This window comes from Brassica napus, chromosome A8 (genome assembly GCF_020379485.1).
Source record: "Brassica napus cultivar Da-Ae chromosome A8, Da-Ae, whole genome shotgun sequence".
In the NCBI taxonomy this organism is placed as follows: Eukaryota; Viridiplantae; Streptophyta; class Magnoliopsida; order Brassicales; family Brassicaceae; genus Brassica; species Brassica napus.
The window spans coordinates 22812130-22833739 of record NC_063441.1 but is presented as its reverse complement, the minus strand read 5'-3'; the positions used below and the strand labels follow the sequence as shown (position 1 = coordinate 22833739).

Here is a 21610-nt window from a genome sequence, read left to right as displayed (position 1 = left end):
TATCCCATTGGTCAGCCCATGGAAAACTTAACAATGCGTAGGAGAAGCTATTAAGTCTCGAAGTAAAAACTTAGAATAACAACAAATTTTACGCCCTATGTAGGAAAAATATACATCATTTGTTTTAAGAACATCGAGGCAAAGAAGGTGATCGTTAACAAAAAATTGTACGGCCCTAGCTGTCACGTTTAGCCTTTAAGACTTGTTCTTCTTCTCGTGATGTTTCCCCTTTCTTAACACGCATATTGTCACAATTTCCTCCCAGAACCAATACTGATTTGAAGCGAATGATAATATTGGCCTGTATTTAAGAGAAGCACCGATCGATATTTCTTCGTATGATAAAGATAAGAACAAGCGTTGGATTTGTGACAATTCTATAGAACAACAATCATAAGAGAATCTTAACCAAACGGTAGCAGGCCACTCCGAAACCATTATCGTTTTGTCAATGTCAATAATCATAAATGATTACTCACATACGCATAGTTTAGTAAACTATCAATGTAATATGAAAAGAGAGGAAGAAACAGGGTTCTCAAAGCTATAAGACTATTGATATTACCTAGAATTTTCTGGAGTAACTTCATAACAGAGAAGAGAACGTGAGAGAAGGACATGAATGACAACGGGATTATTGGAGTTGATCGTTTACGCCTTCAGCATCATTATCTTCTTTCCATTATGGAACCCAAAAAACATTCATATTTGCACAGCTCAATATGAACAACTATAGGGATCATAACAGTATAAGCAAATCAAAAGAAAGTAATTTAATTAGAATATTAGACATTAGCAGCTGCTATTAGATTATAGAGACACCTTAGACTCTAGCAACTTCAAATTTCTGGTGGGGACTGATCTTTTTACTTCGAGAAAGTTAATCTTTATTGGTCAAGCCATTTGTAATAGACTTCTCAAGATCAGTGTCTCCAAGACATCCATCAACATCATGTTCACTCCACATAAAAACAAACATGATGCATCCATGAAAAAGAAAATCAAACCTCAATGAAAGCCAAACTTGAGATCTATTAACCTTATCTATTGTTTTCACAAAACTCTGGTCGAGCTATACCTTTGTATGCAGTACATTATTCACCATTTGACTATCTTGCTTGGAAGATGCTCGATCTGTAAAATCAATTTAATGCAAGTTGCTAGATGTAGTCACATATGAAAGCAACTTAGTAAAGTAATCAAAGCAGAAAACATATAAATACAAAATTCTCCCTCAAACCAAAATAGTGTGCAAAAATAAGAGAACTGAAAAGAGAAAAATGTTCCTTACATGTTATCTACGCTCGTCCTTCTTCGCTTGCGCGTCCTGAGAATTGGATTCCTTTCATCTTCATCATGGCCAGTTTGCAACATAGATCATCATCTCATCTACGCATCCTGTATAGACAGTTTTGGGGAAGGAAGTAAATTGTACGTACATCATGATAATAAAACGTTTGACTTAAAGAAGATACATGTTACCTTAGATAATTACAAAACTTATTGTCATATCTGAATTAAGTTTGAATGAAGCGAAACTAATTACCTTACAAAACTCCTTGTCAAATCCCATTACTCCATCACTTCAATTCTAATAACGTTTTGACTTATCTATTGTGTTCACAAAACTCCTTGTAAGTTGCCAATGTTTGCACATGGGACTGATGAAGTTATTATTGGGATTAAAGCAGCATATGAACATAAGTACCTTGGGTTTAAGAGAAGGTTGATGTTTGGACCTCGATGGTGAGAAAAAGAGTCACAGTTACAGGCCTGTAGGCGTTAAAAGAGAAGACTGGAGAAAGGAGAAAGTGGAGACACTTTGAAACTCCTGAGTAATCCATTCAATCTCAACTAATTTTACCATCACCAGAAACCAAAACTCCCCAGACTCCACACTCACGGGTAAAAGCTCACAAATAATTTCAGTCCCAACGTCTCCACCGTTCCACCGTCTAAAGCCATCGATGAAACTATGTTCCAATCATCTTTGTGGTATACATAGCCATCATAATCCCCAGAAGCTTGTGATACTCAACAGCCTTTGCCGCTACCAGAAGCTAAAATTCCACTGCGTCCACCGTCAATGACAGAATCCTGTGAATCTGAACATACTTTATGACTACCAGAACTCCACCCAACCGAGGAGAGGCGCCGCTGAAAAAATAGAGGTCTGTAGAATACATTGGAAAACAAATAAGTCTGAATACGATATATATAGGGTGCTGAGGTGAGGAAATCACAACAGTTTCATAGGCTTTTGATTGAGGCAGTAACAATGGTGGTTTAAGTGAATTTAAAGTGGTAGGTGAACGATACACAGGATGAGCTGAGGAGATCAAAACATCAAGGGATTCTCTCATAGAGGTGAAGAAGATGAACAGTATATGAGTTGGTTTTCGTGCTGATAAGCTGGGCCATAAAGTAAGCTTAGAGGAGATTAGCTTTTAATTAGCAAAGGCCCAAGTATTTTATGAAACTCAAACACGTCTATAAAATCCCGGAGAAGTTATTCATGACATGGCAAGGAGTGTGAGCTGTCAACATCTGAGTGGATGATTTTTTATGAGGACGTGGCATGCTTCTCCTTTAAGCATATCTCGCTTTTATTATAGGATAGATACAAGGAAAAAGAAACACAATATGAAACGAAGGAAACTATATTTTTTATTTTGATCATCTTTATATATTTCTTATTTTGTTGGTAAAAACATCTTTATATATTTATCATCACAATCATATATTATCAAATCATTTCCATGGGAAACATTTAGCATTTTTACCAAGCTTGCATGGGCCATCGGGTTTGATAGTCCAGTTAAATTTATAACCGTCATCTTGATCTCTCGTAGCATCAAATATATCAAACCGCTTGACCTGATTGTTCCATTGGAAGCTGCAGAAGAACAGTGTTGTTCTCCATATATTTGGCTGAAATGAAAAGTGGTAATCTGTTTTGGCAGCCACCATATGAACCCCCAAGTCATTATCTTTGGATTTGCAATGAACCGTAAGAACTGGACCTCCAAGGTTATTTGTCATTGTGAGGTCGGTTCGGGGCCAAAACGGTGGTAACCCATGACTCAGACCAAACAAAAGAACCATGATAAGAAAAGCAAGACAAAGTTTTGGTGACTTTCTCATTGATGCAGGATTTCTCAATAAGATTGCTATACTGGAGTTGAACTTGAAGTAATTTGGGATGGCTCAACATATTCAGTCCATATATATAGCGCTTTGGTAGTAACTAAGCAAACATTTTCTTAAGAGTAATAAATTAATTATTAATGAATTTTGACCCAAAGAAAACATGAATTGAACAAGTGAATCAGTCAAAGAGTAATAAATTAATTATTATTAGGTCCGTATTGTAACATGTGTTTGTGAAACTTGTCATGCACAAAAACAAAGTGTTGACTACATAATAACAAATTCTATACTATTAGAAGGAAATCATCCCAAAAATTGACTATACAAAAGTGTTGGATCTATACACCAAAACTCCAAAATAGTCATTTAGTGTTGAATTATGATTTGAGTTTTATTATAATTTAATAGAAAAAAATTGCCATAATGAAAATAAGACTATTAGTCATAGAGTTTTATAAAACAGTTTAGCGTGATGTACTTAGAATCTAACAGCTGAATTAATGGTTGAAAACATAATAATTTGTCATACTGACAGCCCATTTGCTAATATTTGATTTGTTTTTTCTTAACACAGCTTTAGTTTGATCATCTTTTCCTTATGCACAATTGAAAGTATCGACTAACAAAAACAGTATTCAGGAGTAACAAAAGTATATATCTTACTCAGAAGCAGCGAGGCTTACCAAATGAGACACCAAATCTTCAAGACATGAAAACTGATTCAGTAAACTCTTTTGAAAGTCTTGACTCTCATCTGAACTCATCTCACTTAAACCTTCGTTGATCCTCTTCATTCCCTTCTGCAATAACTCCACTCCTCTGCATATTCCTTCTGGAAGCTTCCTTCTCTTGTTCGATTGTTTCTCTACTTCCATTGATCTCTGCTGCTTTCTTCCTTCTAGAAGCTTCTGCACTGTTGCCTTTCTGTTCATGCGCTTAGATCCCATCAATTATATTAGTAAGTGACAAAAAGAAAGAAGAACAATATTTTATATTTAGAGCTGAAGTGAGTGATCATGGATGATGTGCAGGAAATGAGATCCCCAAGAACCCTGGATGGAGGTTAGGAAGCTAGGCACTGTCAAGTGTCAACTACCTGGAATCACTTAAACTTCAAGACAAGTTCGTTTCCGAGAGAAAAGCTAATCGAATCCCGGATACACTCCTCTCTCTTCAGCATCACCATCTTACACCCTCGGAAAACGTAGAACCGATCACAACCTACTGATCCCTGAAGCTGAACTCAAAGGCATTGGAGCTGAGCTTCACTATACTCATACTCAAAGAGGAGGACATATCACTTTCCATGGCCCTCATCAAGGTGGTTTGGGTCGGGGATAGAAAGATTGGTGCGATTGGGGTTCGTATCTCCTCTGGAATCACTAGTCATGGTTTGGCCTGCAACATAGATACTGACTTGAAGTACTTTGAGCACATTGTGCCCTGTGGGATTGCTGGTAAAGAAGTCACATCTCTGAGAAGAGAGACAGATACGCTGCTTCCTTCTGAAGAAGTGATTCATGAGCAGTTGGTTTCTTGTCTGGCCAAAGCGTTCTCATATGATGATGTTGTGTGGAAGGAAGATCCTTCATTCATTTTGGACAACCAGGAGGAGAAGTCCTTCTTCAGGTTTATCTCGGTTTAATCCAGTTTTGATTGAATGCATCTTACTTACTCTAAAAAGATGAGAGTCATCATACTACATAAGAAATTGGCTATTACTCCAGCTTTGCTGATTGCAAAGAGTGTGATCACAAAGAAACTAACTCAATCGTATGTAGCGAGTGGCTTTCCTCAATGGCTCTCTTCCTTTTTTGTTCAAGAGGGGCCAGGCGTTTGAGTTTATTCTTTATTTGATGTATTGGTTCTAAGTTGTTATGAATGAAAAGGACTTAATTTCAGTGAAAAAGAAAACAAATATTGAAATACCTTAAAGTAAATAAAATAGTAAATTCAAATATCATAGAATACTAGGGGACACCCGCCCTACGGGCGGGATTTATGATAGTTCGTTCATATTATTTTTGAGGTCGTGTGTTAGTTTTCTGTGCAGACTCCATGTTTGGTTGTGACATGATCTTTGTATCTATATGCTACTGCAGTTGTAAGATTTACAATGCAGAGCTCTCGTATTTGTGGGAACTAAATGAAGAATTTTTAATGTATTGTGTTGTTTTACAATTTTTTTTCATTGCCATAAATTGATTATGATTTACATTTTGTTAGTTAGTTTGAATATTGCCTTCGTAATTGCCGTAGAAGATGGATCGGTTGTATTAATTATGCTACTTGGAATAGAAAATAGAGACCACTACAATACACTTTGGAGAGTAAAAGGTTAAATGATTTGAAGGCAACAGATGAAGATTATCTTGATAGAGAGAAAAAACAGAACTTGGGGGAAGAAGGAAAAGTTGTATGTTTTATTTCCTTTTATAGATTTCCATAAATGGCAAAACTGTTTTACAAAAGACAAACCAACTAAACCAAGACTCAAAATAACCAAACCACATTGGATAAACTCATCATGTTGAATGTTGATTCAGGTTGATGAATACATATTCCCAGCTGGACAACTTGGGTGATAAAAAGAAAATTCAAAAACAGAGACAAAGAATATTAGATTTGATACATAGCTCTATCTTACTTGAACATCTTGCTGTATAAAAGACATGATTTAGATCAGAGAGAACTAACTCCCTTCCAACTATCACAACAGACTACAACTTTCTCCTCCCTTCTCCTGGTCCAAGAAGATGCGGAAAAATGAAGATCATATAATAGTATAACAGATTGAACACTAATGAGCGTGCCTACCAATTAATCACAACAAATGGACTTATTTCGCAATAAAGAGATGTCATTTAGTGGGCGTTTTATCTAGAATGAGAGGGTTCTCATGGACAACACGTATAGTTATGCACCTTTGTTGATTGAGAGATATGAGTTCTGTTAATATTCTGGAATTTGTTTTTATTAACTGTAGGCTTCTTCCCTTTTTTAAGACCGTTTAAACTTTTTTATGCACCTTAATGTGTAGCTTTTTGTCAGGAAAAATCAAAACGTTTTATGACACACAATAGCAACCAAGCTCACTCAAATCTAAACCATTCATCACAACCACTACACATGCAACAGCCAATCAAACAGAACCGAAGCCTGTTCTGTCTTAGAGTAAAAAGTAAATAAATTATATGGAACTGAGATAAATTGATGAGAAATCTTAGCTTGAGGAGCACAATCGATGACATTCAAAAAGTTAAGCTCTCAGCTTTATGCTATACATGGATATGTATTTTTAAGAGTTCTACGCAACCCAGGCCAGATTGTGTTAATATAGTTCTTATTCGAAATACCAACATGTCGGTACTTTTAATTCTCTGATCCGATACGGCAATCCGTCTTCATGACCATACATGCTGAAAGAGAATTGACCAATTCTGATGCTCCAATGCGAAGAACTCCTACGAAGTTGAAAAGTTATGAGGTCACATGCGAAGAAGACAAAGTAGAGCAGTGATTTTCTGTGACTCTAAGAAACAGACCGTAATGGTCTCAAATAGAACAAATGATTTTCCCCCAAACAATAACCCAGAAGAACAAACGATTAATTGCAAAATCACTGTAACTCGAGAAAAAGAGAAGAGGACAAATCTCGGAAGAGTTGCTTATAGGAGGAAGAAAGACAATGTTAGAAACAAATGATTTAACAATTAACACCAAAGCCTATCCAAAACTAAAGATATGATCCACTACAGATCATCAAAAGATGGCTTACCAAAATCAAAACCCGTAAGTAACATACATATAGTTTCATGCATTTCTGGAGTGCCTATGTTTCTTCTTGATCCAATTGCCGTGCTTATCTAGATATACAGCAGTTAGAACTCTTCTCATGAACATATAAGCAAAAATACAAAATATAGAGAAACTGAAAAGAAGATGATGAGAAAATACCCAGATTTGGTTAATTGTGTCGCTTTGTTTTTCTTGGTCCTTCCTAAAAGAAATTGACAAAAGTCATGTATGTAGATTAGTTAATTAGAAAGAAGAGATGGAGGATACTAAAATTAGAGCTAGCCACTTTCCAGAAAATAAAGGGATATATATGTTTGAATAGGTTGATAGGATGATTTCGAGAGTAGGGATGCTAACCTTTTTATACTGAGATTTCAACTGCCTTGCAAGAGAGATGCAGACAATAAATGTAGATCGTATATGATTGAATCAAGGAGGACTTTAAGAAGATGAAGATGAAACTGGTAAGAATCAGGGTCTGAAGAAGAAGACGAATCGAAACCCTAGAGTTGGAGCCTACATGCGATGGCGGAGAAGAATAATGGTTCGGACGATTGAAATTGTAAACGACACGTTGAGAGTCAGAATTATACGATTTTGAAGATGGGCTTTTAGAGCTTCATATGAAACCCTTGTGCAATCTAAAGCCCAAACGATATATAAATTAGAATAAATCAAACGGTGAGTTTTGATTGCAGTGGACAGGTGTCTCGCTCTGGTGCCTTTATTTGATAACGTGTCCTCCTGAGAAGAGAGTTAAGCTCTTCTTTATGTTATAAGATCTCAGATTATTAGCTTCATAACCGAACATTTTAAACTAATACAAGGAAAAAGAAACACAATGAAACAGGAAACTATATTTTTATTTTGATCGTCTTTATATATATTTTTATTGTGTGTAAAAACATCTTTATATATTTATCATCATCACAATCATTTATTATCAAATTATTTCCATGGGAAACATTTAACCTTTTTACCAAGCTTGCATGGACCATCGGGTTTGATACTCCAGTTAAATTTTTCACCTACACCTTCATCTCTCGTAGCATCAAATATATTAAACCGCTTGAACTGATTGTTCCATTGGAAGCCGCAGAAAAACAGTGTTGTTTTCCATACATTTGGCTGAAATGAAAAGTGGTAATCTTTGTTGGCAGCCACCATGTGAACCCCCAAATCATCATTTTTGGATTTGCAATGAACCGTAAGAAGTGGACCTCCAAGATTATTTATCACTATGACGGTGGTGTCGGGCCAAAACGGTGCTAACTCATGACTCGGACCAAACAAAAGAACCATGATCAGAAAAACAACACAAAGTTTTGGTGAATTTCTCATTGATGCAGGATTTCTCAATAAGATTGTTATACTAGAGTTGAACTTGAAGTAGTTTGGAATGCTTCAACATATTCAGTCCATATATATAGCGCTTTAGTAGTAATTATACAAACGTTTTCTTAAGAGTAATAAATTAATTATTAATGAATTTTGACAAAAAAAACGCGAATTGAACAAGGGAATCAGTCAAAGAGTAATAAATTAATTATTAGTTTATTACTAGGTCTGTCTTGTAACTTATGTTTGTGAAACTTGTCAGTTGTCGCCCAAAGAGACATACACAAAATAAAGTGTTGACTACAAAATAACAAAATCTATACTACTAAAAGAGAATTATCCCAAAAATTTACTATACAAAAGTCATTGAACCTATTTATTAGAAACTTAACAAAAAAAAAAAATATATATATATATATATATATATATATAAATGTGACTGTTACCATGAGGTTATTAATATTAAACTCATTGTTTTTTTATCCTATTTTTGTGGATAATTCTACCTAACTTATACTTCTATTTAATTAAAATATGAATTATATTATTTTACTATTTACTAAGCCTATCTATCTAACCACATATATGTAATTTATGACATTATGGAATTCTCTTTTACTTTTTACTAAATTTATTTTCTAATAAAAATATTTTACCAAACAATCACAAAAGCTTGATAGCACATGTTATGATATTTTGTGGCAATTAAGATAGTTAATCAAATTGATGAAACATTATTGTATAAAAATATAAACCATTTTGTCTATGTCATGAAGATTAGCCAACATTGGTCAAAGCAATATCAATCTTTATAGCAGAATTTTCACAAAAGTTATACTATATTATTTGTTTTATATCTATAAAATCATACACCATAACATTACATGATTCCTACGCTAAAGACTTTTCTCTTTGTATGTATATAGAAATATTTGTTTTTAAAAATTATCTATTATTAATTAAGGATATCAATATAATATGATAATATCCATCAGTTCTTGAAAACAATATTCCTAAATTTATGAAAAAGTTTAAATCTCACTAATGACAATTTTGTCCATTGATCTTGGGCTTATAAGATAGATTTAAATGGATCAGATTTGAAAACAATAATGTAAGCTAAATGGTGAGAGGTTAGATTTGATTTTTACATCCGTGGATCGAGAGATAACTTTTTTATAAAATATTTTGGACTCCAATGTGTAATTTAAAGGATCAATTTTCTGAACATTGTTGTATTCACATATAGTAGAACTCAACTTCTTTACATTATCAAAAAGCCTACGTTAATTTAACTTCTTTATAAACCCCACTTTCAATAGTATTGTGTATAAAATATAATGTAGTTCTATAAAACTAAACGAACTTCAAACATATATTTACAAATTTCTGAACGGGTATTAGGTAGGACTTGTACCTGAACTGAAGTCCAAAAAAATCAATAATTACTTTAGCCTTGACTCGGACATGAACCAAACATTTTTGAATCGGTTCTGGTTTGAATTTTCGAGTTTGGATAGACTGTCCAAACCTATAAAAACTAACATATATTATATCTTTTAAAATTATGTTTTAAAGAATAAACATGTGTTTTTGAAGCGCGGATCAAAATATAGTATTCATTAATGGTTAATTAAGAATTTATAAATGTTTTTATAAGAAGGTCAACTCCTACAAAACACCAAAAAAAATAAAATTAGTGTAATTTTATTTTTTATGAAACAATAGAAATGAATCTTAGTTGCTAAAAAAAATGAAACAAGAGAAATGACTGCTGAAGAAAAACAATAGAAACAGCATCATTTCACTAAATTTGATATTTTGTGAATTATGTTAATCTAAATTTGGTGTAATACTATTAATCATACTAAATACTAAAATAATATATATTACTTTTCATTTAATTATACGTAAACTAATATTATTAATTATTCCTAACTTATAGTTATAAATAATTATATCCTAGTAATTTTCATTTTTATTTTGAGATTAGTAAACATTAAAATATTATTTTATATTTTCAGTTAGTAATACAATTAAATGAGTGTTATTTTGAAATTGTAACAGAATAAAAGAACTTTTCATAAATTTTAGATTCAACTAAATTTTACATGAATAAAAAATAAAATATAAAATAAGTAAAAGAAATAAATAATATTTTAAATAAACTGTCAACTGTGGAAACATAAACTTACCAAATTTAAAAAAAAAATAAAATAAATATAAGATAAATTCCCTTAGATATTTCTTTTTAGTTTATTTTCACAAAAATAGACCTAATAAAGAAAATGACCAAAATAAGTTTTATTAACCAATCTAGACTTAGGGTTTAGAGTTAAGGGGTAGGGGTTGGGACATTTGCTAAAACCAACTCAAATATTCAAGTCAAATGTAAAAGTGTACCCCACTTTCAGTCAAATGCAAAACCAACCTAAAGGAGTAGTGAAAGTACTATTTCACCCTTATGACCAAACAAAAAACATAAATATATTTTACGTTTCTATCCTTTGGAAGTCTACACGTAATAAAAGAAGTCTACATATATATAGACTTCCTACGAAGTCTACTTTATAGACTTGTTTTGTAGTCTACACTCTAATTTGGTCTACTAATTTAATTTTGAAAATGTATAAAAATAATTATTGTGATATTTTTAATTAATCATCAATATAATGGATAATATGAAGTAAATAAATTAAAATTTCATATAATCGAACAATTTTGAAGAATATATACTAATTTGGTTATCATGTGCTAGACTATGTTCATAGTTTAGAAACAAAAGGTTCTAACATGTTATGTCTTTTAGTAGTTGATTTCATAGGGTTAGATTTTAGATTTTGTTTTTTTTTTTGTTTTATTAACTTAAATCTGCATATTAATGTTTAGTAGTTTATATTTTGTATAAATGAGACTTTTTGATTATCAAGCAAAACATTTAGGGTTTGATATTTGTGGTTTAGGGTTTCGTAGACCTACAATAAAGTCTATTTATCTGAAGACGTCTTTTTCAGTCTATATTTTTCAATTTGTTTTACAAAAAATCATTATATTTAAACTAAGTTAAGTTCCTTAAGAATAAAAAAGTGAAATCATATACTATAACTATTAAAAAATAAAGAAATAAATTTAATAAATCATATATTAAAATTATTAAAATAATAAAGAATAAACAACAATAATTAAATTATTATAGTAGACTTCCAAAAAGGTCTACTATGTTATAGTAAGATCTACTCCAAAATTTTAATTTTAGTAGACTTCAAACGAAGTCTACAGTATCGTAAATTTTAACCTAGTTACATTTTTGTCTCCCTATATAAACAAAATTTATTCAATCTCTCTCTAAAGTGGCTGCACAAGTTCTTAAAACTCTCTCCCTTCTCTCTAAAACTTTCTTTCTTCTCTCTAAAATTCTCTCAATTGTTTCTAAATCTCTCTCATTATCTTCTTTCTCTCTAAAATTTTCTCAAGTCTTTCTCACAATATTATCTTGTCATTTTAGATATTATGATTCATGGTTTTCATCTTCTCCTTTAAAAAATGTAAGTTTTAGATCTATAGATTTTAAATGTGTATTTTATGTTTATTTCTCACAATATTATCTTTTTTTGGTAGGTATTATCACTCATGGATTTCATCATCTCCTCTAAAAATGTAAGTTTTAGATTAATAGATTTTAAATATGTATTTACATGTTTATATTCAAATAAATTTATAGATCAAGCTCTCTACATTAATTTGCTACTAGTTTACCTTATAAATTATATTATGTAAAGTATTTTCAGATTTAAAATTATTTTCACATTTCAAAATATATAGATTTTTTCAGATCTGAAAATTATCAGACAGTGTAGACTTCTAAAGAAGTTTACTAAAGCTTGCAGACTTCATATGAAGTTTACTAAACCATAAAGTTTAAGCAGACTTCATTGGAAGTCTACAAAAATATGACTTTAATTTTTTTTCTATGTTTTTTAATAATTTTATCTTATTTTGCAGGTATTTTCTTCCATAGTTGTTCTCTTCTCCTCCTAGAAATGTAAGGTTTACATCTATAGATTTAAAATATGTGTTCTAGTATTTATATTCAAATAAAGTTACATATTAAAATTCATATTAATATGTCTTTAATTTATAACTATTTTGTCTATTAAATCATATTTTTAAAAGTTTTTTAGATTTAAACTTATTTCATATTTTTAATGTATTATTTTTCAGATCTATTTTTTTTGATAGAGTAGACTTCATTTGAAATCTACTTAAAACTTACGGCTGGTAGACTTCAAATGAAGTCTACTAGCCTTGAATTTTAAGCAAATTTCATTAGAAGTTTACTCAAATATGATTTTAATTTTTATCTTATTTTTTAAAATTTTATTTTATTTTGCAGGTATTCTCTTCCAATATTTTCAAATCATCTTCCCAAAAATGTAAGCTTTCCATATATTCATTATAAGATATTTTGTGTTTATAATGAACTAAATTTATAGATTCATACATTATCTTTTTGCTTTGTTACAAGGATGACAAAAAACCATTTTTGAAATATTTTCCAGAACAAAATATTTTCAAATTTTCTAAATGCACACTTTTAAATATGAAAATTTTCCATTAGTGTAGACTTCAACTAAAGTCTACTAAACAATAACTTTACGTAGACTTAATAAAAAGTCTACTAAAATATGATTTTATTTTTTATCTTATGTTTTTCTCATAACTCTATCTTATTTGGCAGGTACTTTTTCCAAGACTTTATTTGAAGCATCAAGATTATGAAAAATCAAACATACTCAAGAATACTTTTTAATATATTGCTCTGTAATAACTTTCATAATAAAATATTAATTTTTAAATAATTTTTTAATGCATAATCTATAAACATTGTATTCATTTTTAGTTGTTTTCACTTGTATGATATTATTAATTTTTTGTTAGATATCAATTTTTTCACAAGATCTAACCAACCAAACAAGTAAAACCACCATAAGCTAAAATAATAACTAACACACATGTGAGAAGAAGAAAATCTATACAAAATTTTCCCAAAAATTTTCAAGAATAATACTAATCAAAACAATTTGCAATAAGTATCAAGTGTATAATTATAACACATTAAATTGTGAAATTCATCCAAGACCATTAAAATTTTACTAACATACACTGTAAAATAATTAAATCATGAAAAAATATGATGAATAATACACAAATACACTTTTAATAGAATTTACGACGTAGACTTCAACTGCAGTCTACATTTGTAGATTTACAAAAACGTCTACACTTATTATTTAACATATAGTCAATCCAAATTTTTTTAGTGTATTGGCGCAGGCTTGATACACAAAGGCGTACAAAGTGTGTCTTAGATAACTCGATCAAGTTCCGTACTTGTCGATTATTCGTGACAGGCATAAGAGGAGTATATTCCTATTCGGAGTCATTTGTTTTAAATGATGTTTGGTAAGGAATAGGTTAGCACCATCTTCTCAATTTTGTTGTCCAGATCATAATCTTCTTGTGTCATTTCAAGAAGTTTACCATGTGTACAGCCATCATGCACAAGGAACATTCTTCAACCTTTCCGATTCTTCATCTTTTTCGAATATTTTGTCACCCAAAATGTCTTTGGCCCATACTTCACACTCGCTCTAAGTTTCCAACCACATCCTTGAACACGACACTTAGCCACATACAGAGTTTTTGTTGTCTTATATGCTGAAAATGTAAAATTATATTCCACAGTCACCGACTTCAGCTTTGAAACAAGCTCAGCCTTACTAGCAAAACTATAAACGAAGACTTAGAAATACGTCTACAATTATTAGCTAACAACATTGTCAAATCAAATGAATTATACCTTCATAATTATAAAAAAAAAATTATTTTCAAAATCACTCAAACCCATTAGGATTAACTAACACACACTGTCAAACAAAAAAACTAGAAAAAAATTTAATGAATAATACACAAATTCACATTTTTATAGATTTTTCTATGAAGACTTAATATTTAGTCTCTGAAGATGTTGACGTTCTTTTCAGTTTACAGACGTAGACTGTCAAATAGGTCTACTCTTTGGGTTGGTTTTTGCAATTGACCATTTTACGGGTTGCTTTCTATAGTTGAATAAAAGTTGTAATTTTGTACATGTAGACTTTCATTTCAGTCTACAATTTAAAAAGGTTACTTTTTGCAATTGACCAGAATTCATCCAAGATTTGACTTTCAGAACTAGACTTCATATGTAGTCTACATGTTTGAATTTTTTTGAAAGAGGTTAGTTTTGCAATTGACCAAGTTTGACTTCAAATCAGTAGATTAAAATGAACGTCTACGGGTGTGTAGACTTCTTGTGAAGTCTACTCTCAAATCCGACGGGTTGGTTTTGCATTTGACCAAAATAAAAAAGTAGACTTTATACGCAGTCTACATTTTTTTTTTAAGATAAGAAGACTGCATATGAAGTCTACAATTTAATAAATTTTTGATTGCTTTTTAAACTTTTTGGTCAAACACAAAACTAACATATTCCACGAAGTCAAAGTTTTGGTCAAATGCAAAACTGACCTTTTATAGACTTTGTTGGCAGTCTACATTTTGTAGACTTCCGTTGAAGTCTATTTTGAAAAGTCAAAAGTTCGGTCAAATGAAAAACTAACCTCTTTTAGGTAGACGTCTTAGTAAGTCTACCGAAAGTTTTATTTTTGTTGTCAAAGGTAAAGACGGAGACTACTGGGGAAGTCTGCGTTAGAAAAAAAATTTGTCTGCTCAATTGCAAAACTAACCCGTGCGTTGACAAATAGACTGCATCGTAAGTCTCCACGGAGGCGTAGACATACAAAACAGTCTACCGTCGCGACACAGATCTGAAAAAGAACGAAAATCATGTAAATAGTTACATTTTTCATGTGTAAAGCTTGTTTCCAACCTTTTCAACCGTCCAAACTCCAAATATGAGCAAAAAGAAGCATCTTTAACGATTCACTAATGAAGAAACTCGAAAATATGAAGTTTGTGATTATGAAAATGATAGTTATGAGAGTTTTTTAGATGGAAATGTAGAGGAGATGAGAGAAAATGAAGTTTTTTGGGTTATAATGAGAAAAAAAAGTGGTTGAAAATTGAATTCTAGAGCTTTAGAGCTCAAAAATGGTGGTTCATGGTGGTTGGAAAAATTGATGATGATGGCATTTTTGTAAATAAGAAGAAATGGTTAGGGTGTATTTGATTTTTTGTTAATTTCGAAATTAATAAAAAAATAAATAAAAATGGCAATTTTGTGAATAATTCAAAAACATAAGGATAGTATGGAAATTTTATTGATGAATAGTATGGACAAAAAAAAAAGGGTTGGTTTTGGATTTGACTTGAAAATATGGGTTGGTTTTGAAAAACACCCGTAGGGGTTTTGGGGATAGAGTTTCAAATTTTAAAAAATAAAAAATTAAAATTTTCAAAACAAAAATGTGCTTTCTTAGTCATTTTATTTTTTGAGTGCTATTTTTATGACAAAAACTTAAAAATGTATATTTGAGAGAATTGTCCTAAACATAATTATTCAACTATAAATAATTAAACTATTGACTTTTTAAACTAAAATTTAATATATAACATAGTTTTGGTATATAGTTTGGTGTAATGGTTGGATATGAAAAATAAAATTCAGCACCAAAACACCAAAATTTAGTGTTGAATTATGTTTAGAGTTGCCTTAAGAAATTTGAGTTCAAATCTTAGTGAACGTGATTTATTATAATTTAATAGAAAAAATTCCATAATGCAAATAAGAGTAAGACTCTTAGTCATAAACTTTTATACAACAGTTTAGCGTGATGTACTTAGAATCTAACAGCTGAATTAATGGTTGAAAACATAATAATTTGTCATACTGACAGCCCATTTGCTAATATTTGATTTGTTTTTTCTTAACACAGCTTTAGTTTGATCATCTTTTCCTTATGCACAATTGAAAGTATTGACTAACAAAAACAGTATTCAGGAGTAACAAAAGTATATATCTTACTCAGAAGCAGCGAGGCTTACCAAATGAGACACCAAATCTTCAAGACATGAAAACTGATTCAGTAAACTCTTTTGAAAGTCTTGACTCTCATCTGAACTCATCTCACTTAAACCTTCGTTGATCCTCTTCATTCCCTTCTGCAATAACTCCACTCCTCTGCATATTCCTTCTGGAAGTTTCCTTCTCTTGTTCGATTGTTTCTCTACTTCCACTGATCTCTGCTGCTTTCTTCCTTCTAGAAGCTTCTGCACTGTTGCTTTGACCTGCGTGCTTTCTTTCGAAAGCATCTCGAGTTCCTCTTGTGAAGCTGTGGTCGAGAGAAGCGCTTGTTCTTTCTCCAAGAACATCTTTAACTCTGACATGAACCGCTCTGTTTTTGCTTCTTTTCCAGAAGCTATATCGAAAGCTAGAGCAGCGTCTTCAGGTACGAATCTCCATAGCTGGGCACAGCCAGTACGTGCGCAGAAATAACCAAACGCAGTAACCGCGTGGTGTACCAAAGCCCAGTGGCGTTTCCTGAGAAGCAAATGGTAGAGTTCCCAGACCGCCCTGCTCTTTGGACAGGTTTCGGTTTCAGACATTTCGTAATTGCTAAGTCCTGACAAGAAGAGAGCAAGGCTTGGCTTCAGTTTATGGAGATGATGCTGACTGTTATCAGTTTCTGTAATGAAAAGCCTTTGAAGCTCTGTTATGACATTATCCATCTCTTGGCAAGTGTAGAGCTGCTCGCTTCTTGAGATGATTGATAGTGTTTCGCTGAGAATCTCAGTGTAACGAACCCTTGTCATTTCGTCTTTGGAGTTTCTTAGCTTTTGAATGAGAGCGACGCCAAACTTCAGAGTTCTGGAGTCAATCTCTGGTATGCTCATCTTCCTACAGAGAAAAAATGAAAACACTCAATATCCACAATGACCACAACACAAAAGTTTCAAAGGAAAATTGTTAAGAGTATATATCATAATTACTTACAGTATCCCAAGGCAAGCAGATAGTGCTACAACCGGACCTCCCTGGACAAAGTATCTGGAGGAATTTGAGGTTTTCTCAGTGAAATTCTCAATGAAGTGAAAGAACTCTGCGACAATCTGTTTCTTCGCGTCGCTTATCATTCTGTCGGGAAGAAAATTCAGCGGGAAGCCCTCTAACAGCAAGGCTAGATATGCATCTGGTGCCGATTCAGATCTGCTCTCAGTGGAAATGTTTTTGTAAACTTGAGCTGTTAAGGATTTGGGGCTGTGAGTGAGAAGAAAGCAGATGGACTTTGCAGTTCTTCTGAGAACGGAATCAGGACAAAGAGGCGCTTCTGATGTTGACATTGACAACATGAAGATACAAAGTTTATCGATCACATTGGCCACCGTAACGTCAGTGGCATGACGAGCCCAGAAGCACCAGAGTTCCATGACTATCTGCCAACACAGGAAGTGGGGATGCAAGAGATTCTTGAGTAATAGTGTTTCAAGCTCTTCCCATGCAGGAGATGAAGACAGAGTAATCATAAGGGTTTTGAGAGATAGAAGCAGAGCTGAAAACATTGATTCCCAGACAATTGTCTTCCCCGAACCATCTGCCATTGGTAGCTGAGAAGAAAGGACTGAAGTGTAAACCTTTTCGTCTGTTAATACATCGAGAAGCCATTGCAGCTTTCTGGTGATTGCAAGCTTTGCATCTTCTTCAAGCTCAGAAGAATACCTCATGACAGCCTGAAACAGTACAACCCGAGCCAGGAGCAAACCTCTGGCACTTGCTGCGGATTCAACAGATAAAGACAAGATATCCACCAATGATGGTTCTGTCTGCGAACCATGGCCCTGTTTGTTACAAACTTGGGTCGGGAAACATTGTTCATCTATGAACAACGAATCAAGAAGTGAGAGCCTGAGTTCTTGTGTTATTTCGCCTGCGTTCAACAGTGCATTTAGAAGATCTACAGTTGTTTTCTCAAGAAGATCCGTCATTACTTCACTTGCGTATTTGCCATGGGTTTGTTGGCTCAGCGAAACTTTGAACGCAGAGATCATCAAGATGCAGAGTGATATTTCCTTGAACACCATAGACACCTGGTTTGGAAACAGCGCCGCAACTTTAACAGCATTGATGAGATAAAATTTCACAGGAAGAAAGACCCTTCTGGCTTCTGTTGCAGATATGTTTTCCTTCACCGAACAAGACCAAGCCACAGCGGAAAACCTCAGAGACTCCTTGATCAGTGATATCAGCTTCAGAATGATCTCTCCTACATCTACCTTAGATGCCAATGTCTGCTTGTCTATCTGAAGCAATGAAATCACACCCTTCCATGATGTATTAAGAATTGTCACAAGATTACCACCATCTCTTGCAGCAAGCATACCCAATTCGCTCATAGATTTAACTCCCATCGTGATTATGCTAACCAAATTACATACGTTGTTGCCTTCCTCCATCGTTGATATTCCTACATTTCCATTAGTCTTCATTTCATTCACACACTGATTCACTGTTGGAGAGAACTCTTTGCACAGACGAACGATAGAGTCAATCACCCCTTGCACAGCCTTAAAAATCTCCAAGGAAAAGGATTCAACTTTCTGTTTCAAAAAGAGGTGAAAGCTATTAACAGATGACAACAATGCTAAACACTAATCTCAACCTTCAGTAGAAAAATGTAATTTCAGTCAAAACATATGTTAATCAATTCATTGTTCAGATGATTATCCGGAAGATACCTTGGCATTCAATATCACCTCCTTTGTCAAATTCAGCTGCTCTGAAACAAACTTATGAACTGTAACAGCTGAGGCCTCATCACTCATGAAACATATTTTTCCAATAGCAGTAAAACTTGAGGCAGAAAAGCGAAGATAATCCAAAAGAAGCTGCATTAAGAATGATAGCATAACTCAGTCGACCAGTAATCTCTGAGAGACTTGTACTTACAGAAGCGTCTAACATCACCAACCTGAAAGAAAATGTTAGAATGCTCTTCCTCTTGAGACTCCTCCATCGACATAACAGACATGTACAAATGTTTTGCACACCATTGGCTTACCTACAAGAAGTGGAGTAAGAAAAGGTGATTCAAGCTCAGGTTCAGCACTTCAGCATTTAAGCAGCCAAACAAGGAAACTATTGTACCTTAATACCAAAAGCTAGAAAATATTGAGAGCAATCAGACCGGTCCAAAGCCAGGTACTTTGAAGCAACATGCAGAATTGCCTTGTTCAACAAACACTGGGACACGTCAAGACATGTGGTGTCTTCCCAGAGTGTCTATACTATTGTCAAGGACGACTTGAAACATGCCAGAACAGACCATTTAAACCATATCTAATAGTCTTAATCCAAGTGAAGCATAGTAGTAAACCAGAAAGGCATGTAACATTTAAACATATCAAACATGAAGCAGAGATAACTTGAGCGCTTAAGTGTTGAACATCATAATCCTGAAATCTCTATTCTCACAATATTTTCCCTGAAAGCAACAATCAGACACACAGAGAGAGCGTACAACTAATTATATATACATCAACTAAGTGTGGATACTGTTAGGCTCTGGAGGAAAGACGCCACATCAGAATTCTCCTGTGTATCTAACTGAGCAAGCTGTGTGAGTAGCTGAACCCGATTCTCGATAAGCTGTTGTTGTTGTACATACATAGAGGAAAGTGAAAGCTCATTAGACCTACTTATGAGCTAAAAATTTGCAACTGCTTTCAGTAAATCCATTCTTAATAGCTACCAACTCCTAAGAGGATACAATCATATATGTACATGAATCAAAAACAAAATTGATTCTGATGATTACTGATTTTAAGCTGCGGAAAACTCAATCCAGACCATAAATCAAGCAATCGGAAGGATACGGATTGTAAAATTTACATAGCGCAGGACGAAGATGGTACGGAACAGTCGCGAGATTTTTTGAAAGTTAATCGAAGCTGGAAGAGAAAAAGAAGAAGCTTACATCGGAAGATTTGATCTCTTCTAGTATCCTCATCGCATTCTTCTTCTCCATCTCTCGTCCTCTCCCTTACTCTCTTTCTATCTCTAGAATAGCTCTTCCTCTCTTAGCTTCCCGCTCTTTGCATTTTAGCTATTGAAAATATCTGCGCCCTGCTTGTTTTCGCTTTCAAAGGCCCGTTAGATCTAATTGGGCTTTAAATGTAGCCCATATTATGGTCTAATTTAAAGAAAAAAAGGATTCAAATTTCAATAAATGTGATGTATGAAATTTTTAAACCACGTTTCAGAAAAGCTTTGATGTTTCAAAATATAAGATATTTTGATAATTTTAAATTACTTTAATTTTATTAAAAGTTGGTTAACCAATAACATTTTAGTACATTATTTATGATTAGTTAACTTATTTTGAATTTATATTATTAATAATATTATTTTTTTTAAAGTAAAATTTTTAATTGTTGTGCATTTAAGCAAAACATCTTATGGAATGAGGGGAGTATAAATTTTGATTGAGGGGAGTATAAATTTTGATTTTCACTACATATATAATCATACATACATACAAATAGGTAAAAAATTGATTTCCACTACATATATAATACATACAAATACAAAAGATTCATCTTATACGTCGTAATTGATTGCATGCAATGCAAAATTAAGTTGTGCCAGTGGAAAAGTCGATAGAGAGCAGGACAATGCATGAAACAAGTGTTTGTCATGCAACTCGTATCTTCTTTAATATTCGCCACGATCTCATCCCAAGGCCATTATTACGTCATTTATTATAGCTTATGGAGATATTCTGTTGATTCTTGCTGTCTTCGCCCACATTTATGATATAATTTTTTTGGTAAAAATGTTAAAAACATTTATTATGTACTTTTTCTTTAAAATATCGAACTGCCAAAATAATTTCCTAATATGTTAATTATATATTACAATTTCAAGTTTTCAAATACCTTCATGAATCTTAATTAACATACCAACTTAAAACATATGTTTATTATGAATTAAACACATTTCAGAAGAATCATATTCATTTGCAAGTTGAGCTAATCATGCATTCTTGTAAGTTGTAATCATCAGAGATTAAGCGTGTGTAAATATCTGTATATCATCTTTATCTAAGTTCTTGTGTTGGTTAGTTAATCTATGACCGGATCAGCTATAGGCTTAGACCATCTCCAATGGTTTACTCTATTTTTTTCTCTAAAATGGAATAATTATATAATAAAGTTGGATGTTGCTCTAATGATACTCTATTTTAGAGTGAAAAATAAAGTGATAAATGAAAAATAAAAAAAACTACTCTATATATAAAGTAAAAAATAGGTTTATACTATTATAAAG

The 21610-nt window shown here is 32.7% G+C and overlaps 1 protein-coding gene, 1 long non-coding RNA gene and 1 pseudogene across 5 annotated transcripts; 1 reads left to right on the top strand and 2 right to left on the bottom strand.

The window, feature by feature from the left end:
- Positions 1–3647: 3647 nt before the first annotated feature.
- LOC106424301 lies at positions 3648–20363 on the bottom strand. 4 transcript variants are annotated; one of them, XM_048738355.1, is made up of 8 exons: positions 20259–20346; positions 19838–19930; positions 19430–19564; positions 19254–19343; positions 19021–19170; positions 17282–18882; positions 16570–17185; positions 3648–4070 (listed from the first exon to the last, which is right to left on the bottom strand). In XM_048738355.1, the coding sequence occupies exons 1-8, from the start codon at positions 20307–20309 to the stop codon at positions 3810–3812; spliced, it is 2997 nt and encodes a 998-aa protein (XP_048594312.1). In that variant the 5' UTR covers positions 20310–20346; the 3' UTR covers positions 3648–3809. The 4 variants fall into 4 exon arrangements, with proteins under 4 accessions (XP_048594312.1, XP_022547255.2, XP_022547256.2 ...); XM_022691534.2 differs by lacking the exon at positions 3648–4070 and having other exon boundaries at positions 16023–17185; positions 20259–20363; XM_022691535.2 differs by lacking the exons at positions 3648–4070; positions 20259–20346 and adding an exon at positions 20132–20234 and having other exon boundaries at positions 16023–17185.
- On the top strand, positions 4185–5114 carry LOC125575415 (annotated as a pseudogene).
- LOC106346997 lies at positions 6243–7009 on the bottom strand. Its single transcript, XR_007315567.1, has 2 exons — positions 6929–7009; positions 6243–6614 (listed from the first exon to the last, which is right to left on the bottom strand). It is a non-coding gene; the product is annotated as an uncharacterized LOC106346997 (long non-coding RNA).
- Positions 20364–21610: the final 1247 nt, after the last annotated feature.

What these genes read in the sequence shown, in the direction of transcription:
- LOC106424301 (XM_022691534.2), bottom strand. Translation starts at nt 20,309, where the DNA reads ATGGAGAAGAAGAATGCGATGAGGATACTAGAAGAGATCAAATCTTCC. An exon ending in ATTCTAACATTTTCTTTCAG is followed by an intron (nt 19,171 to 19,253) that starts GTTGGTGATGTT and finishes TTCTTAATGCAG; the next exon opens with CTTCTTTTGGATTATCTTCG. An exon ending in AGGTGATATTGAATGCCAAG is followed by an intron (nt 18,883 to 19,020) that starts GTATCTTCCGGA and finishes TTTTTGAAACAG; the next exon opens with AAAGTTGAATCCTTTTCCTT.